The 19,264-nt window shown below is 36.7% G+C and overlaps 1 protein-coding gene across 1 annotated transcript in view; it reads left to right on the forward strand.

Annotated features, from left to right (window-relative positions):
* The window catches only part of RXFP1 (relaxin family peptide receptor 1), a 95,042-nt gene that overhangs the window by 67,883 nt on the left and 7,895 nt on the right, over positions 1 to 19,264 (forward strand). The window contains exons 10-17 of the mRNA XM_043900736.1: positions 187 to 258; positions 1,328 to 1,399; positions 6,404 to 6,475; positions 9,833 to 9,904; positions 10,870 to 10,941; positions 12,776 to 13,005; positions 15,133 to 15,543; positions 16,551 to 16,769. Of these exons, the coding sequence (XP_043756671.1) occupies positions 187 to 258; positions 1,328 to 1,399; positions 6,404 to 6,475; positions 9,833 to 9,904; positions 10,870 to 10,941; positions 12,776 to 13,005; positions 15,133 to 15,543; positions 16,551 to 16,769 (1,220 nt within the window). The remainder of the gene's footprint in view (positions 1 to 186; positions 259 to 1,327; positions 1,400 to 6,403; positions 6,476 to 9,832; positions 9,905 to 10,869; positions 10,942 to 12,775; positions 13,006 to 15,132; positions 15,544 to 16,550; positions 16,770 to 19,264) is intronic.

Here is a 19,264-nt window from a genome sequence, read left to right on the forward strand (position 1 = left end):
ATATATATATATATATCATTTCAGCTATTAGGTAGGTGGCTACACTTACATTATATGAGAATTTATATGAAATAAACAGTATGTGGGGGGAAAGATATTTTATGAGAAAACTTAAATAATTCTTAACCAATTTATTTCTGTTTGTGATTAAAATTTAGCTTTGTCACTTTTATTTTTGTATTTCAGAGATTTTGAAGGCAACCATATCCATAATTTAAGAAATTTGACTTTTATTTCCTGCAGTAATTTAACTGTTTTGTAAGTAATGTTTTGTCCTTTTGAAGTAATGTTTTTACAATGTCTTTACAAACGAAATGAATCATTTATGTGAACAGAATCTGGCATACACATGCACAGTAATGATAGCAAATGTCCCCTCTCAGTATGAAGTTTTTTGAAATGGAAGCACGATGGCAAAATTACTGAAGTTCAAAGCAGGTGTAACCACAGATTCACAATGTATCAGTACATGAATCATCACAGTGGTCCTATCTTACATGAGACCTACTTTTCTCAAACTTAAGTAATACCCAATTTAGTGGAAAAAATTCTCATAAACCACCTAAAATCTGTCCTTGGATGGCAGTTTGAGAAATACCAAGATCAAGTGCTACTCTATGAGAATTATTACTGCAAAGGTTGTGGAAAAAAATTAATTATAATTTTTTTTCAAAAGTTGCAGAATGTTCACATCTGTGAGGATATGATTGTGACACCCACCAGGATAAACCTTAGAATGTTATCAAATATAATTTCTCCTATGCCGCTCTGTCTTATTTTAAATCCATGTTGCTAGCACATAATACCAGATCGGTGCAGAAATGAACTGTCAGGCCTTACAGTCTGATTCAGCATTGCAAATCAGAGATCTTCTGAGTTGGTCCAGCTTAGAGTAGACATCTTCCAGCACCTCCACTTTAAATCACAGCAACTACCCAGTGTGCATGAGTGCTATTGTGGTGTTGGGTGTGGGGGTATATTTTGTTAGACAGACATACCATGAAGACTGCACAGGCCACTTTAACAGTTGTGCTGATACTCAGACTGTATTCTCAAGGGTCAAGATTTTTCACTCTTATCCCTGTGGAGCTCTTCCCTAAAACACTTTAAAATGTGAACACTATTTTACTTTTATCACCATTAAAAGATTGGGGAAATTTAAGATTAAAATGAGCTTGGATAATTTATCATACTATTTCAACGTATCTTGATATGGAAATGCATTATACATAATTATCTTTGTTTTTGCAGGTTGTTAATCTTCTCTCCAATAACTCACTGTAAGTTACCTCCAGAAGCTACAACATCTTTTTCTGTTTACTTTCAGGGTAATGAGGAAAAACAAAATTAATCACCTTAGTGAAAATACGTTTGCACCTCTCCAGAAACTAGATGAATTGTAAGTTTGATTATACATATATTTTGTAAGTTTGATTACACATATAGCACTATTTCTGTATACCCCGAGCCACGGGTATTTCAGGAATTCTGAAAGCTTAACAAATATTTGTTAAAGGAAACTATAAAATAAATATTTGAGGAAAGTGAAGTAAAGGAAACAGCTGTGAAGGAGAATAAAGCCAGGGGAAATTAATAAATAAAATATATCTTACATCACTTTAACCCGCTGCTAGAGACGGATAGCAAATTTATCTTTAAGCTTTTTAGAGAGTGAGGATTCAGAGATCAGGAGATAAAAAGACATCACTTTGCTGGTCCTGAAACCAAAGGATAATATTGGATCTATAAGATTAGACACTGCCATGGATAACAACATCCAAACCTGTAATAATGGTCAAGAGAGCAGCTTGAGACAGCTATTTATAACATCCCTTTTTAAGATCAATGACATAGTTCCAAAGGACAGTAAAGCAAGTCTCTGATGAATCAAAGCCTTGTGGTCAAGCCACATAGTAGTTGATTCTCCAAATAAAATATACTTAAGACAGTAGAGGAAGCACCTGCTCTTCAGACAGTTTTTATTTTTTTTTTTTATGGCTTAATTTCTTCAATTGGGGTTTTGTTAAAGTCTGGGCTAGCCACCAGTTTGACTTTTTGTTTTCTGAAAAGAATCTGGGGAGTGAACAGAACTACATGTTTTGACAATTAGCTGGGCAGAACTTGGATTCATTAAAACTTTTCCATAAAAAAAGAATATAACTAAAATGTTGCTCAGGACACCTTACCTGCATACTAAGACAAATGGAGAAAACATACATGCCACAGGCAAAAACATCCCTCAGAAAACAATCCAGCATTCTGCTCCAAAACTTCAGTAAACAAGCAATTGAAGCCCCAACATTTTTTCCATAACCATGGGCTTGAAACATTTTTTGGTAGACAGTACCAATCATTCACAAAACACACAAGAAAATCTCAATAGGTATCAGAACCAAACATCTGCTGTAATGACTCCTGGTGTTTGACAAATGAATATACCATCAGCATATAGGAAATTGTTTTATTCTCAGCAGCGGGGAGCAGTACATGCAGGTGACTCAAAAGGTATTATCTAGCCATTAAAATACAAGTTAGTCAAGGGATCCATAATTTTCCTTGTTTTATCATACTTGCAACTCCAATCTGAATACCAAAAGGCAGTTTCTCCAAATTCTAACTTGCACGGTGGCCCTAAGGTATGGGTGCAAGAAAGAATTAAGTCAGGAGAAATTAACAAATAAAATACATCCTACACTGCTCTAACCCACTGCTAGAGAAGGTCAGCAAATTTATCTTTAAGAAACCAGTGGTGAGCATGGGGTGGGACAGCTTAGTCCTCAGTCAGTGCTAATCCAGGTTCAGAAGTAAAAGAAAGAGCTACAAAGGGGCAGAGAGGGTCCCCACACCAAAAATTAGTCCTACCTAAATCCTGTCAAATCCCATACCTGAAAAATCAGATTTACAAGGATGAAAATGGCATGTTTTCTAAGAGATAATGGTTTTAAATGGATGAACATGGAAGTGTTAGTTGCTCAATCTTTTCTGACTCTGTCTGACCCCATGGACTGTAGCCCATCAGGCTCCTCTATCCATGGAATTCTCCAGGCAAGAATCCTGGAGTGGGTTGCTATTCACATCTCCAGGGAATCTTCCCAACAGAGGGATCAAACCCATGTCTCCTGCATTGCAGGCAGATTCTTTACCATCTGAGTCACCAGGAAGGTCCCTTAAATGGATGGGTCTAGACCTAAAATGAGTGACTCTCCTTTTGAAAGAAGGTTGGACTATGCTCTGTGCCCCTTCTAGCTTGATCCCACTGACAGAATTAATGAGCGCAAAATTAGCAACAGTCAGATTCACTTCTCAGGGTAGAGTTTAAACAGTTCTGGTGAGACTTCCCTGGTGATCCAGTGGTTAAGACTCAGAGCCTCCACTGCAGAAGGTATGAGTTCCATCCCTAGTCAGGAACTAAGATCCCACATGCCCCACTGTGTAGCCAAAATTTTTTTTTAATTTAAATAGTGGCAGAAACTTTGCTACATGCTTGTTGTTGTTACTTGTGTTTTTTTAGTTTTCTTTTAATAAGATTTATGTATGTGTTGACTGTGGTGGCTCTTCTTTGCTCCATGGGCTTTCTCAAGTTGTAGCAAGTGGGGACTGCTCTCTAGCTACTGCATCCGGGCTTCTTATTGTTGCGGCTTCTCTTGTGGAGCACTGGCTCTAGACGTGTGGGCTTCAGTAGTTGCGGCTCTTGGGCTGTAGAGCACAGGCTTCAGGAGTTGTGGTGCACAAATTTAGCTGCTCTGAGGCATGTGGGATCCTCCTGGACCAGGGATCAAACTTCTATGCCCTGCATTGCAAGACGGGTTCTTAACCACTGAAACACCAAGGAAGCCCTAATCTATGCTTTTAAAGCAACTACTCAAGGTGACAATGTGTTTGCTGAGCCCATTCAGAAATAGACCTCAAGTCCAGTTAAGTTTAGACCAACTTTCCTAAAACGAAACAGAAAATGTTCTTTGTTCTTGTCACTTAGGATCTAAGCCAAATGGTCTCCATTACGTGATTGATGATGAAAGAAATAGTTGTCAGAATTTGCTTTAGTAGCCAAAGTCAGCACTCTCACCAGAAATGGCTGAACATGGTCATTTGAGATTTAATATTCTAGTGGACTCTTCTAAATCTGTTTTTCACATTGCCTCACTAGCATGATCAATATTTTACTTGGCTTCCCGTACAAGGAACTGGAATCATCCTGCCCCTTTTACTTAAATATGAAAACAGATCTTCAGTCTATTAATAGTCTACCAGTAGGGATGGAAAAAGAGTAACTAGTCCAAAACTAAGCTATATGCTGGGAAACCCAGATCTTGCCCTGAAAGAGCTCACATCCTTCAGAAGAGAATGTAGGGACAGGAAAAGTTTTAATATGATGCTGTAAGTGCTGTCTGTGAGAATGCCTAACTCTCCCAGTCATGAAAGAAGGACATGTGAAAAGAATCTTTTTTAAAAGTATAGTTGGGCTTCCCAGGTGGTCCAGTGGTTAAGAATCCACCTGCCTATGCAGGGGATACAGGTTCAATCCCTGGTCCAGGAAGATCCCACATGCCGAGGAGAAACTAAGTCCATTGTCCACAACTAGTGAACCCGTGCCCCAGAGCCCATGAGCCACAACTGCTGAAGCTGGTACATCTAGAGCTCACGCTCTGCAGCAAGAGAAGCCACCGCAGTGAGGAGCCTGAGCACTTCAACTAGAGAGTAGCCCCCACCATCATCACAGCTAGAGAAAGCCTGTGCTCAGCAACCAAGACCCAGCACAGCCCAAAAAAAAGTCTGGTTGATTTACAGCATTGTGTTAGGTTCAAGCGTACAGCAAAATGATTCGGTTTTGCATATCCATTCTTCTTCAGGTTCTCTCCCATTATAGGTTATTACAAGATATTGAGTATAGTTCCCTCTGCTATACAGTAATTCCTTGATTTTTTTCCTGAGCAGAATCTTAAAGGTGTTTACCTGAAGGACCAGAAGTAAAGTGTTTTCCAGGTAGAAGGAAGCAAGCACCCATGCAAAAACCTGGAGGTTGGAATACTGAGGTGCATTCAGGTCCTGGTGAAAGCCAATTTAACTGAGCAGAAAGTGGTAGGAAACTAAGCTGGACTGTACAAAATATTTAAAGACTTTTTTCTATCACGCTAAGCAGTTTTGATTTTATCTATTATGCAGCAGTGAGCGATTGAAGAATTTTTAAAAGGGGATGAAATTTTTGAAAGATTCCTTTGGTTATCAAATCAGAGAATCTATCCACATAGACAACTCACCCATAAATATGTAAATAACAAAAACAGTCTCAAGGATCAGATTACAATTTGAAAACAGAACATTTACAGCAAAGACATTTATCATTTTGATTATATTACTTGTTTTTAGTTTTAAAACTCAATCTAAAACTGCCTTGCCCTTTCAGATTCAATAATATAACATTTGATTTATAAGCACTCCAATTTACATAGCAACTAGATCCACATCCTTATCTCTCCCTGTGGTAACTAACATGACTTGAGGATAGATAGGGAAAGTGGTTAGACTTTCTCTTAGTTTCTCATGATGACATTGGAGAAATCAAGCCTATCTTGCTTAGAAGAATTCTAGGCCTTTCTCATGAGAGTTGCCACTGTCAGAGCTACCATAAGAGTTGGCACTGTCCAAAATCTTCTCACAGCTAAGCTACATTCACACCACAGTGGGCAGCCCAACCTCTATACATATATGAAGTATCCTTCTCCAGGAGTGTATAAGACCTGGTGTATATCAGCTATGGAAGAAACTGGAACCTGAAATAATCCACTTCCAGTTAAAAACCATAATCAACTGAAACAAAAGAAAAAATTAAGTCTCCAAACCATATTTCTACTTTAGCATAGAAGGAAGGAAAGAAGAATGGATGGGAGGGAAAGAGGGAGGTGGCAGAGGGGAAAAAGAGAAAAGAAGATGGCACAGTATTAATTAAATTAGAAAACTGGATCTATTAGAACCAGATCAGATACCATCAAGCATTGTCTCTGAATGAGGAATAAAATTAGGAAATATTTTTCTTTTACCATTTCATTCCCTTTTTAAAGTTTTGACTTCTATTAATTTCCTGGTGGCTCAGTCAGTAAAGAATCAGCCTGCAGTGCAGGAGGCCTGGGTTCCATCCCTCGATAGGGAAGATCCCCTGGAGAAGGAAATGGCAACCCACTTCGACACTCTTGCGTGGAAAATCCCATGGACAGAGGAGCTTGGTGGGCTACAGCCCACGGCATTGCAAGAGTCAGACACAATTTAGCAACTAAACACCACCACCAATTAATACAACTCACTAATAGCATTGTTTGAAAGTTGTATAATGGTTTTCTAATAAACCACAGAACTATGGATAAAGTCTTAAGAAAATAACATGACATGTTTGCAATTATTTCCCTAGGGATTTAGGAAGCAATAAGATTGAAAATCTTTCTCCACATATCTTTAAGGATCTGAAGGAGCTCTCACAACTGTAAGATTGATATGAATTTTTATCTTTATTTTTAATTTATTTTCTAAAATTGCCATTAAAATACACATCAGTATGTGTGTTTACCATTTTAACCATTTTTAAGTGTACAGTTCAGTGGTATCAAGTTCATTCACACTGTTGTGTAACCATCACCACCATCCATTTCTGGAACTTTTCCTGCTTTCCAAACTGAAGCTCCATACCTATTAAACACTAACTCCCCATCGACACCCCTCCCCAACTGGCTTCTATCACTGTTTGGTCTCTATGAATTTGGCATCTCTAGGTATCTCATATAGGTAGAATCATACATACCTTGTTATTTTACAGCTGGCTTATTTCACTTAGCCTAATGTCTTCAAGTTTTATCCATGCTGTAGCATGTGTCAGAATTTCTGAATATTATCATCCATATTAGCAATCCATTGTGTGTAAGTACCACATTGTATTTATCCATTTTTCCATTGATGGACACTTGGGTTGTTTCCACCTTTTAGCTGTTATGAGTAGGGCTGCTGCGAACATGGGTGTGTAAATATCAGTTAAAGAACTTGCTTTCAATTCTTTGGGGGTATATAGCCCCAGAAATAGTATTACTGGATCATATGGTAACTCTATTTTTAATTTTTTGAGGAAACATCATACTCTTTTCTATAGTGACTGCAACTATTTTACATTCTCACTAACAGTGCACAAAAATTCTAATTTCTTCACATTTTCAACAGCACTTGTAATTTTGTATTTTTTTAATAGTAGCCAACCTAATGGATGTGACATGGTATTTCATTGTGGTTTTGATTTGCATTTCTCTAATGATTAATGATGTTGGGCATCTTTTCATGTGCTTATCGATCATTTGCACATCTTCTTTGGAAAATGTCTACTCAGGTCCTTTACTCATTTTTAAATTGGGTTGTTTGGTTTTTCATTGTTAAGCTGTGCATGCATGCTGAGTCACTTCAGTTGTGTCCTACTCTTTGTGACCTTATGGACTGCAGTGCACCAGGCCTGTCTGTCCATGGGATTCTCTAGGCAAGAATACTGGAGTGGGTTGCCATGCCCTCCAGGGATCTTCCTGACCCAGAGTTCAAACCCGCGTCTCTTATGTCTCCTGCATTGGCAGGTGGGTTCTTTAGCACTGGGAACCCCTGTTAAGCTGTAGGATCATATATATTTTAGATAGTAAATAATTTCAGATATATGATTTATAAATACATGCTCCTATTCTGTAGGTTGCCTTTTCACTCTGTTAATAGTGTTTTCTGATGCACAGAAGTTTTAGATTTAGATGTACTCCAATTCTTATATTTTTTTCTATTGTTACCTATGCTTTTGGTATCACAGTATACAAGAAATCACTGCCTAATCCAGTGTCATGAAGTTTTTCTCTTATGATTTCTTCTAAGAGTTTTATAGTTTAGCTTTTATATTTAGGACTTAGATCCATTTTGAGTTAATTTTGTACATTGTGAAAGCTAAGGGTTTAAGCTCTTTCTTTTTTTCTTTTTTGCATGTGGACATCCATCTGGTTTTCCCAGAACCATTTGTTAAGAAGATTGTCCTCTCCCCATTGAACGGTCTTGGTATGAGTTAACCATCCATACAAGAGTTTGTTCTTGGGCTCTCCATTCTATTTCATCATCCTATACAACTGTCTTTACTCCAGCACCACACTATTACTGATTACTGTAGCTTTGTAGTAAGTTTTGAGTCAGAAAGTAAGACCTCCAATTTTGTCCTTCTTTTTCAAGGCTTATTCAGGTTCCCTTGAGGTTCCAAACAAATTTTAAGATGGACTTTTCTATTTATTCAGAAAAACCGTCACTGGGATCTTGATAGAGATTATACTGAATCTCTTGATTGCTTTGGGTAGTATTGCCATCTTAATGATTTTAAATCTTCTAGTCCCAAAGCACAGAATGTCTTTCCATTTACCAGTGTCTAATTTCTTTCAACAATATTTTGTTTTCACGGTGCAAGCCCTTTACCTTTATTCAGTTTATTGGGATTTTTTTGGCTGCACTGGATCTTCATTGCTACACAAGCTTTCTCTGATTATGGCAAGTGGAGGCTACTCTTCATTGCAGTATGGAGGCTTCTCATTTTGGTAGCTTCTCTTGTGGCTCGGTAGTTGTGGTGGGTGGGCTTAGTTGTTCTGTGGCATGTGGGATCATCCTGAATCAGGGATCAAATCCATGTTCCCTACATTGGCAAGCAGATTCCCAACCTCTGGACTACCAGGGAAGCCTCTCTTCAGTTTATTCCTAAGTATTCTTCTGATGCTGTTGTAAATTGAAATATTTTCTTAATTCTCTTTCTGGATTGCTCAGGGTTGATGTATAGAAATGCATTTGATTATTCATCATTGTCTGATTATTGTGCATTCGTTCAGTATTTAGCAATTTGGTTGAATTTGTTTATTAGTTCTGACAGTTGTGTGTGTGTTTGTGTGTGTGTGTGTGTGAAATCTTTAAGGTTTTATACACATAAAATGGACTTCCCTGCCAAAAAATAAAAATAAAAAATGGGCTTCCCTGGTGGCTCAGATGATAAAGAATCTGCCTGCAATGCAGAAGACCCGGGTTTTACCCCTAGGTCAAAAAGATCCCCTGGAAAAGGAAGTGGCTACCCACTCCAGTATTCTTGCCTGGAGAATTCCACATCCGTGGAATGGCAGGCTACAGTCCATGGGATCACAAAGAGTCTGATATGACTGAGTGACTAACAGTTTCACTTTTCACACATGAAATAATGTCATCTATAAACAGAGATAATTTTACTTTTCACTTCCCAATTTGGATGCCTTTTATTTTATTTCTTGCCTAATCCCTCTGATAGGTCTTCTAGCACTATCTTCATCTCCTTTTCCTAGCCGTAAAGCCATTTACTTTTCACTTCATGCCTCATAAATTGCTAACACAATATGCCACTATTCGATATGATTTATTGTAAAACGTATTCACTGTGGTTTCATTCATTCAAATTTTGACTAAATGAGATTCTTTTTCTTTTATTTAAATCACACCTGATGATAGGCAAAACCTGAAGTGGTGTGGCTTCCCTTTGGGAAACCTGCAAGTTCCCTGGTGGGACCATCCAGGACCACCCCACCTTCATGATCATGTGGTCTCAGCTCTCTCTCTGTCACTAAGACACTTAGAGCCTCGCATGGTTCTAAGAGTTCTATCTCCATTAATCCGTTTGAATGTCTAAGGAGCCCTATGGTACAAGTGCCATCAATGTACTTTTTTGCTAATGTTTACAAGCAACCCTCTGTCAACAGATATACTTCCTCTTTACTCAAATCCTTTCTAGAAATGACCAATTGCTGCTCTTTTTTTTTTTTTATTGAAACAGGAATCTTTCCTATAACCCAATCCAGACAATTCAAGCCAACCAATTTGATAATCTTGTCAAACTCAAATCTCTGTAAGTATACACCTATGGGGATAGTTTTATGATACATTGTTTATTTATATATCAATAGCTAATACATTCTATAAAATAAGGTTAATAGAGTCTTGAATCAGAAGCTTTATTCCCAGGATGTTAGTTAAACTCTACAGAAACCATATGAGTACTTGCTGAGCTATAAACAAAGAGATGGCTATTAGTTTAATCTTTCATATTTATGAGCTAAAAATTAGATAATTCTATAATCACCAGGAGCTTATATTGGATTGTTTGTTTTGATACTCTGAAGGCATCTATGCATATTTATTCCTTCATTAGCACTGGGGGTATTTAAGAGTTTATTATAACTATTGTTATCCCAAGATAGAATGTTCTAGATTATATAAATCTTTACTTGCAGCACACATGCACAAACACACATACATAAATTATATTAGGATCTATGAGTTGCCTTAAGAAGGTGTGCTTCAGTTCAAGTGTTCCCTCGGTAAAATGTCATTTTATTAGAAAAAAAATTATTAAAAAATTATTAGAAAATTTTCAAGAATGTAAAATGCCCCTCTCTGCTATTGCAATATCATCAAAAGGCAATGTTTATTCATTTATTTCACAAATATTTGTTGAATAGTTAGTATGAAAAAAGCATCATGCCACAATCTATTAGAAGCCAAAAATTGAAATAGGAAAGATATAGAATCAATATAAGTATTTATATTGTGTATAAATAGCAGAATCAAAAAACCATTGGGGGGAGAAAGGGTTATTATGAGATCACATGAAATCACGTGTGTGAAACTTTGGAAATACTATAGAATTTAAAAAATCTTTCATGCAATGAAAGGAACTGGGAAAGTGTCTAGGGAAGGCTAAGTGTGAATGTTTAGTTCAGAATAAGTTTTAAATAATTGTGTATTAAACTGTCCTTCACAAAAATTCATTACCCTGCATAACATATGTTTTTTGATAATTTGATATTTTAGCAGCCTAGATGGAATTGAAATTTCAAATATCCAACAAAGGATGTTTAGACCTCTCGTGAATCTCTCTTACATGTAAGCAGATATTTTTCTTGTTCTTCACCTTGATTTTAATTGTTTAGGTTTCCACCTGTATTGTGCTAATACCCCCATATGCAGCGCATCCAATTTATTAACATTTCCTACTGACTAATTTGCCTAAACAATAACTAACTTTTAAAGCATAGATATAGGGTAAGGTGATTTTTAGTTGTCCATGATTTGGTCTGAGAGAGTGAAAGGAGATTTGTCTGGGTGTCAGACAACAGGAGTATGAAGGGAACCCACTCAGGCTTGTAAGCTCTAATGACCTCTCGTGACACACATATATTCACGTTTGTCCACTGAGCTAGCAACTGGTGCACCTGGCATAAATGCAACCAGATGAAGAAGTAGGAAGTCACATAAACAACATAGAACAATTATAAATAATTCATGTAAATGGAGGAAGGAAGAGAGAAAGTTTCCTCAGTGAAAATTGCCCACAGTGTCAGGGCATGATGGAGCAAGGGTGTATGGATAAAATTGCAAGCTTTGAAAAATCTTTTATTCAAACATCATGTCTCATCATGCCATCATTACATGCTTTAGAAACATTTTCTTTAGTTGAATGTAATATATAGCAGTATATATATATATATATATATACACACACACACACACACACACACACACAATATTAGAGTGATCTCCATGCCAAGGTAATTAATTCTCAATAATTTAGAAAGTGTCATGGCAGCCACCATCACTCTATATATAATCTTGCTTGTATTTTAAATCTAACAGAGGACACTGATTTTTTTCCCATAATTCCTTGGACAGCAAAGTTTCCTTGGTTACGCACAATATAAAGCACTCTGAATAAATTGAGCAAACAGAGTTTATTGAAAGAAAATGATGTAACTCATAAAACCCAAGAAACAACTCAAGGACTTGACTTGAATAGAGCAGATCCTGGGATCCAGACAGCAAGAGTGAAACAACAGGACTATAGACTGTAACTGTCAAGTTTTTATCTTATATTACTACAACTGTTTATACTATAAAGATCATTTATACTTTTTGCCAGAGAACATGGCTTTAGGGGCAAATGGATCTAATTTGAATACTAAATTTCTGCACTTAGTAGAAAGTTCCCTAGCAGATAATTTGCCTCCATTGAAGATTCATCTCCTCATATGGTCATCGCAACACCAACCTCATTAAGCTGATTTAAGAAGTCATTCCTGATTTGAGAAGTTATACTTAGTAGATGCTCAATAAATGGTGTGGGTGTTGGTAGTACACAGTAGTAATTACTGATTATCCAGGTGGTGTCTTTTATTAACAAGGGAGGTCTCTTTACTGATGAAAGAATTCACTCAACAAATATTTATCAAACACCTCATCGTGTACCAAAATCCAGTGTGAGAATAAACATGTTAGCAAGTAGTTACAGATCATGCAACTTCTATAATAGAAAAGCCATAGAAGCAGAGAGGAAAAAGCCTTTAACTCCCTTCCTCCAGGTCTGAAAAAGTAAAATCAATTGCGGCAGCACAGGAGTTATGTACCAAGCACTGAAAATCCAGTAACAGTTTCCTTTGGTGGATTATCTTGATCACATGACAACTGATTTACATTCTAAAATATGTCTAATGCTTGTCTGTTCATTATGCCCATTTACTGCTCTCATCCACACATTATTTTGTAGTAAAATCAAGTTAATAAGAATTAAACTTAAGTTTCTTAATAAAACTTTAGTGTCCCTAATGTTTTATTCCTCTGAGACCGATATTGTTTTCTTTTTACAGAGGAAATGGAGAAAATAGATATTAAGGTAGAGTGACACTTTAGTTTAAAGTCTTATCTTCCCTTCTCTGCACAACAGCTATTTTAAGAGATTTCAGTACTGTGGCTATGCACCGCATGTTCGCATCTGTAAACCAAATACTGACGGACTCTCATCTTTAGAGGATCTCTTGGCGAGCATTATTCAGAGAGTGTTCGTCTGGGTTGTGTCTGCAGTCACGTGCTTTGGAAACATCTTTGTCATCTGTATGCGACCTTGTATCAGATCTGAGAACAAGCTGCATGCCATGTCAATCATTTCTCTCTGCTGTGAGTATTTCCTGGCTGAAGAGGAATTACAAGTTTTGAAATATATTAAAGTGTTACTATTAGAAAATAAGTAACCAGAGTACTAGAATCATGGGATGTTAAAAATTCCTCCCCTTTGCTTAGATGTTTTCTAAGCACTCAATGAAATGCTACAGGAAAATAAAGTGATAAAATTTTTAAAGTAAGAAAACTCAGTCACCTTACACAGATTAATGAAGCACTCATTCATTAATTTTGTCTGATAAGGAAGCTTTTGTTTATTTGCTTTCTTCTCTAAAGGTATAATATTTTGTGAGTTAGTCGCTCAGTTGTGTGTGTGACTCTTTGTGACCTCATGGACTGTAGCCGCCAGTCTCCTCTGTCTATAGGATTCTCCAGGCAAGCATACTGGAGTGGGTTGCCATTTCCTTCTCCAGGGGATCTTCCTGACCCAGGAATAGAACCCGGGTCCCCTGAATTATAGGTAGATTCTCTACCAGCTGAGCCACCAGGGAAGCCGGTATAGTATTTTATGAAAACATGTAAAATTTTTTTTACTGTGAATAACCTTGAAACCTTTCATCATCACATTTTCATGCCCAGAGCTCTGTTTATTTTTTGTGCTCACATCCAGTTCATAGACACTGAATTCAGACATTATTGTTCTTCTGGTCTCTGAGCTTCTAACATCTTTTCCATTCATAATTTGAAATATTTAAATAAGAAAGTATTTTAAGTAGTATTAAATTTTTTAAGTTGTTGAAACATGATTGCAAGGTAGTATGTTAAATGAAAAATATATTAAAAAAAAAAAAGAAATAAAAGCAAGAAACTAGTTTTCCGGTTGCTTATAATCTGGGTCAAGTGGCCTATAATTCATCCACACTCCCTCAAGCAAACATCCATCTACATGGTGTTCTATTTTTATGAGTTTTCTGTGTTATGTCTTACCCCTACATGCATTCGAAGTCTAAGGCTGAACTGTTTTTTCATTGCAAATTGCCTAAGAAACAGAACTTAGAAATTGTTAACTACTCAGGGAACTTCCCTGGTGGCTCAGACGGTAAAGCGTCTACCCGCAGGAGACCTGGGTTCAATCCCTGGGTCAGGAAGATCCCCTGGAAAAGGAAGTGGCAACCCACTCCAGTACTCTTGCCTGGAAAATCCCATGAATGGAGGAGCCTGGTAGGCTACAGTCCATGGGGTCGCAAAGAGTCGGACACGACTGAGCAACTTCACTTTTTTCACTTTTTTTTTTTCGTATTGTTAGCTACAAAATTTTGAGTTCACTCAACTTCCCTGGTAAAGGCTAGAATAGAACCTCAGTGTTTTAAGATTAAGGCTAGCCTTGTGATTTATACCGTGATGTGACTTTAGGATCATTGGGTAGAATGCTTGCATGGTCAAAAAAATTAAAAAAAAAAAAACCCTCTCTTTATGATATGCAATATTTACTTAAAAAAGAAAATACACCAAGAAATATATCACATGAACAGCTGATTTGGAGGAGTCTGAAAAGAGACAGAGAAAGATGTTAACACAGGAAGAAAGAATCAGAACAGTTTTGCTTAGACCACCTCTGGATAAGTCATTTAAGCCCCTTAAAATTATACTAACTACAGAGCACTTCATAATTATTCCTATCTTCTAAATTATAGACCTCAAAATTCATAGTCATTACTCTATCATAGCAGGTTCTGAAATACTTTCTCTGGGATTTTGAATGACTTAACTTCTTAAACTGGGAGAATTTCAGTGGAAGAAATGAACCAAATTATAATACCCCTGTCTTGTCCATAATTGAATGCAAAACATAGTTGCATTTTACTCATTTATTCAGCATTTCTAGGTGGTGGGACTAGGAAGGAAAACAAAACAGACAAGACCCCTGCTCTTATAGACCTGTGTGTTAGATAAAAGCAGAGACATGCTTACATATTTAGCTGCAGAGGATGCTGTAAGCATGGTTATCAGAGAGAGATGATGAAATGGTCCTCACCCATAAATGAATTCTTAGAATACATCTTACATCCCCCCAAGATAGACACTTGTCTATTTGGGGCTAATGTTAAAAATATTACTGTTTAATGATAATTCCATTTCACCTAATTATTTCTCTGCATTTGTTGAATTTACTGATTCCTGCAGGTGCTGACTGCTTGATGGGAATCTATTTATTTGTGATTGGAGCCTTTGACCTGAAGTTTCGAGGAGAATACAATAAACATGCGCAGCTGTGGATGGAGAGCATTCATTGTCAGCTTCTGGGGTCCCTGGCCATTCTGTCCACAGAAGTATCTGTATTACTTTTAACATTTCTGACACTGGAAAAATATATCTGCATTGTGTATCCTTTTAGATGTTTAAGACCTGGAAAATGCAGAACCATTACAGTTTTGATTCTCATTTGGATTATTGGGGTTATCGTGGCTTTCATTCCACTGAGCAATAAGGAATTTTTCAAAAACTACTATGGCACCAATGGAGTATGTTTCCCTCTTCATTCAGAAGACGCAGAAAGTACTGGAGCCCAGATTTATTCAGTGGCAATTTTTCTTGGTAAGAAATTCTGTATTAAAAGCCTTTTCAAGGACTTGGCAGTCCAGTGGTTAAGATTTCCCTTTCCAATATAGAGGGTGCAGGTTCAATCCCTGGTCAGAGGGACTTCCCTGGTGGTCCAGTGGTTAAGAATCTGCTTTGCAATTCAGGAGATGTGGGTTTGATCCCTGGCACGGGAACTAAGATCTCACATGTTGTGTGGTACCATCAAAAAGTGAAAAAAAAAAAGAACAACAAAATCAATCCCTGGTCAGGGAACTAAGATCCCACATGTCTTTCAACAACAACAAAAAAAAAAAAAACAGAAAAAAATATTGTAGCAGATTCAAGACTTAAAATGAGTATTTTTTAAAAGCCCCTTTATTTAAAGGCTAAAATAAGTCACAATGTAAATCTCATTATGCCTTTTAACATTTACATTTTAATTTCAGATCTTCTAATCAGAATGGACGCTGGGGGTGGATTTCATCAAAACTCCCTAAAGGGAATTTTTTTCTAAATTACCACTTTGTCATATTAATTCACATATGATACACTTTAATAAAAGACATTAAACACTTGCATTTCGTGCATTCACCCTAATAATACTAAGCAAAATATATTTCAACTCTTTGTGTTTATAATATGAATAGATTCAAAGTAGCAACACAGGTCTTTGGCTTGGGAGTAGACAAGTGTTTCCTTTTGAAAGAATATTCTCAAAGTATAATTTAAAGTAACTGAATTACACAAAAATAGATTAATTTAATAAGCCCAGGATATTCACTGAATCACTATAATCACTACAATCTAATTTTAATATGTCATTTTAAAATTAAACATTTCATCATCCTTATAACTGCAACAATATTTAAATTTTTTAATTCATGATTTTTGCACTTTAGTAATTCTTATAAAGAACAAAAAACACATTGTGGTCTTTGCCTTCTTTATAATAACACCTAAAGATTTGTTTGTTTTGAAAGAATGCTCGTATTTATTAATAATAATCTTCGTGTTCTTAATAGGTATTAACTTGGCAGCCTTTATCATCATAGTGTTTTCCTACGGAAGCATGTTTTACAGCATTCATCAAAGTGCCGTAACAGCAAATGAAGTACAGAATCAAGTTAGAAAAGAAATGATCCTTGCCAAACGGTTTTTCTTTATTGTATTTACTGATGCATTGTGCTGGATACCCATCTTTATATTGAAATTTCTCTCATTGCTTCAGGTAGAAATACCAGGTACAAATTTTTTCTTCCTATAATGAAATAATAAATCTGTTTCTACAGAATTCCTCTAGAAGGGTATTAAGATCTCTAACAGTAACTCATTTCAAGAATCATAAGTTAGAGTTACATGTAGTTAAAGCTCTGTTCATTGATCAAATGTTTACTAGGAGAAAGGTGCCTGGTTCTTTTTTTCCTAAGCCATTCCCTTTTATTTTTAGATTAATGTTATTTACTTGTAAATTAAGTTTTTTCTTAAATGAAGTGAGAACTGGGTTCAATTCCTGGATCAGAAAGAAAGATCCTCTGGAGAAGGGCATGGCCACCCACTACAGTATTCTTGCCTGGAGAATTCCATGGACAGAGGGGCCTGGAGAGCTTCAGTCCATGGGGCCACAAAGAATTGGACATGACTGAGTGACTAACACTTTCTTAAATGAAATAGTTTTCTTTTTAAAATTTTTATTCTGTTGAAGTGTAGTTGACTTACAATATTACATTAGTTTCAGGTATATGACATAGCAATTCAGTATTTTTACAGATTACACAACATGCAAAATAAATACAAAATATTGACTATATTACCTGTACTATTCAATACATCTCTGTGACTTATTTATTTTATAACTGGTAGTTCATCTCTTTTAATATTGTTCACCTATTTTTTCCTACCCCCAGCCCTCTCCTCCGTGGTTACCACTAGCTTATTCTCTGTATCCATGAGCCTGTTTTTGTTCTGTTATATTTACTTGCTTTTTTTATTTTTTAGATTCAACATATAAGTGAAAACATACAATATTTGTTTTTCTCTGACTTATTTCACTATGCATAATACCATCCAGGGCCATCCATGTTATTACAAGTGGCAAGATTTAATTATTTTTTATTAAGATTGAGTAATATTCCATTGTGTTTATATACCACATCTTTTTTATTCATTCATCTATCAGTGGCCTTTTAAGTTGCTTCCATATCGTGGCTATTGAGAATAGTACTGGAATGAACATTGGGATAGGTAAATCTTCTTGGATTAGTGTTTTCATTTTCTTTGGACATATACCAAGGAGTGGAATTTCTGGATTGTATAGTAGTTCTATTTTTAATTTTTTAAGGGACTTCCATACTATTTTACATTGTGGCTACACCGATATATAGGTCTGAGCTTCCGTGGTGGCTCAGACGGTAAAGCGTCTGCCTGCAATGTGGGAGACCTGGGTTCAGTCCCTGGGTCAGGAAGCTCCCCTGGAGAAGGCAATGGCAACCCATTCCAGTATTCTTGCCTGGAAGATTCCATGGACTGAGGAGCCTGGTAGGCTGCAGTCCATGGGGTCGCAAAGAGTTAGACATGACTGAGCGACCTCACTTGCTGTTCACTACACCAATTTATATTCCTATCAACAGTGTACAAGGGTCTCCTTTTCTCCACATCCTCACCAACATTTGTTATTTCTTGTCTTTTTGGTGATAGCCATTATGACAGGTGTGAGGTGATATCTCACAGTGGTTTTGATTTGTATTTCTCTGATGATTAGTGTTGTTAATCATCTTTTTATGTGCCTACTGCTGCTACTGCTAAGTCGCTTCAGTCGTGTCCGACTCTGTGCGACCCCATAGACGGCAGCCCACCAGGCTCCCCGTCCCTGGGATTCTCCAGACAAGAACACTGGAGTGGGTTGCCAGTTCCTTCTCCAATGCATGAAAGTGAAAAGTGAAAGTGAAGTCACTCAGTCGTGTCCAACTCTTAGCGACCCCATGGACTGCAGTCTACCAGGCTCCTCCATCCATGGGATTTTCCAGGCAAGAGTACTAGAGCGGGGTACCATTGCCTTCTCCCATGTGGCTGTTGACCATCTATAAGTCTTCTTTGGATAAATGACTATTCAGGTCTTCTTCCTATTTTTTAAACATATTTTTTTTATATTGAGTTGTATTTGTTGTTTATGTATCTTGGACATTACCCCTTGTCAGTCACGTCTCTTGCAAGTATCTTCTCCCATTCAGTAGTTGTCTTTAATTTTGTCAATGGCTTCTTTTGCTGTGCAGAAGTTTTTTAGTTTAATCAGGTCTCATTTGTTTATTTTTTGTTTCCCTTGGCTGAGGAAATAGAAACCAAAAAATATTGCTAACACTAATGTCCAAGAGTCTACTTCATATGTTTTCTTCCAGTTTTACAGCTTTAGGTCTGACATTTAAGGTTTTAATCCATTTTGAATTTATTTTTGTATAAGGTATAATGTGATGTTCTACTTTTATTCTTTTCAGTGTAGCTGTGCACCTTTTCCAACAATCGCTTATTGTAGAGACTGCCTTTTTCACATTCTATATTCCTGCCTCCTTTGTCATACAATAGCTAACCATAAATGTGTGGGTTTATTTTGGGGCTCTCTATTCTTTTCCATTGACTGTGTTTTGTTTTGTGCTAGTGCCATAGTGTTTTTTAAAAATTATGTATTTATTTTTGGCTTTTCTGGGTCCTTGTTGTAGTGCATGGGCTTTTCATGCACGGGCTC

This window comes from Cervus elaphus, chromosome 5 (assembly GCF_910594005.1).
Source record: "Cervus elaphus chromosome 5, mCerEla1.1, whole genome shotgun sequence".
Taxonomy (NCBI): domain Eukaryota; kingdom Metazoa; phylum Chordata; class Mammalia; order Artiodactyla; family Cervidae; genus Cervus; species Cervus elaphus.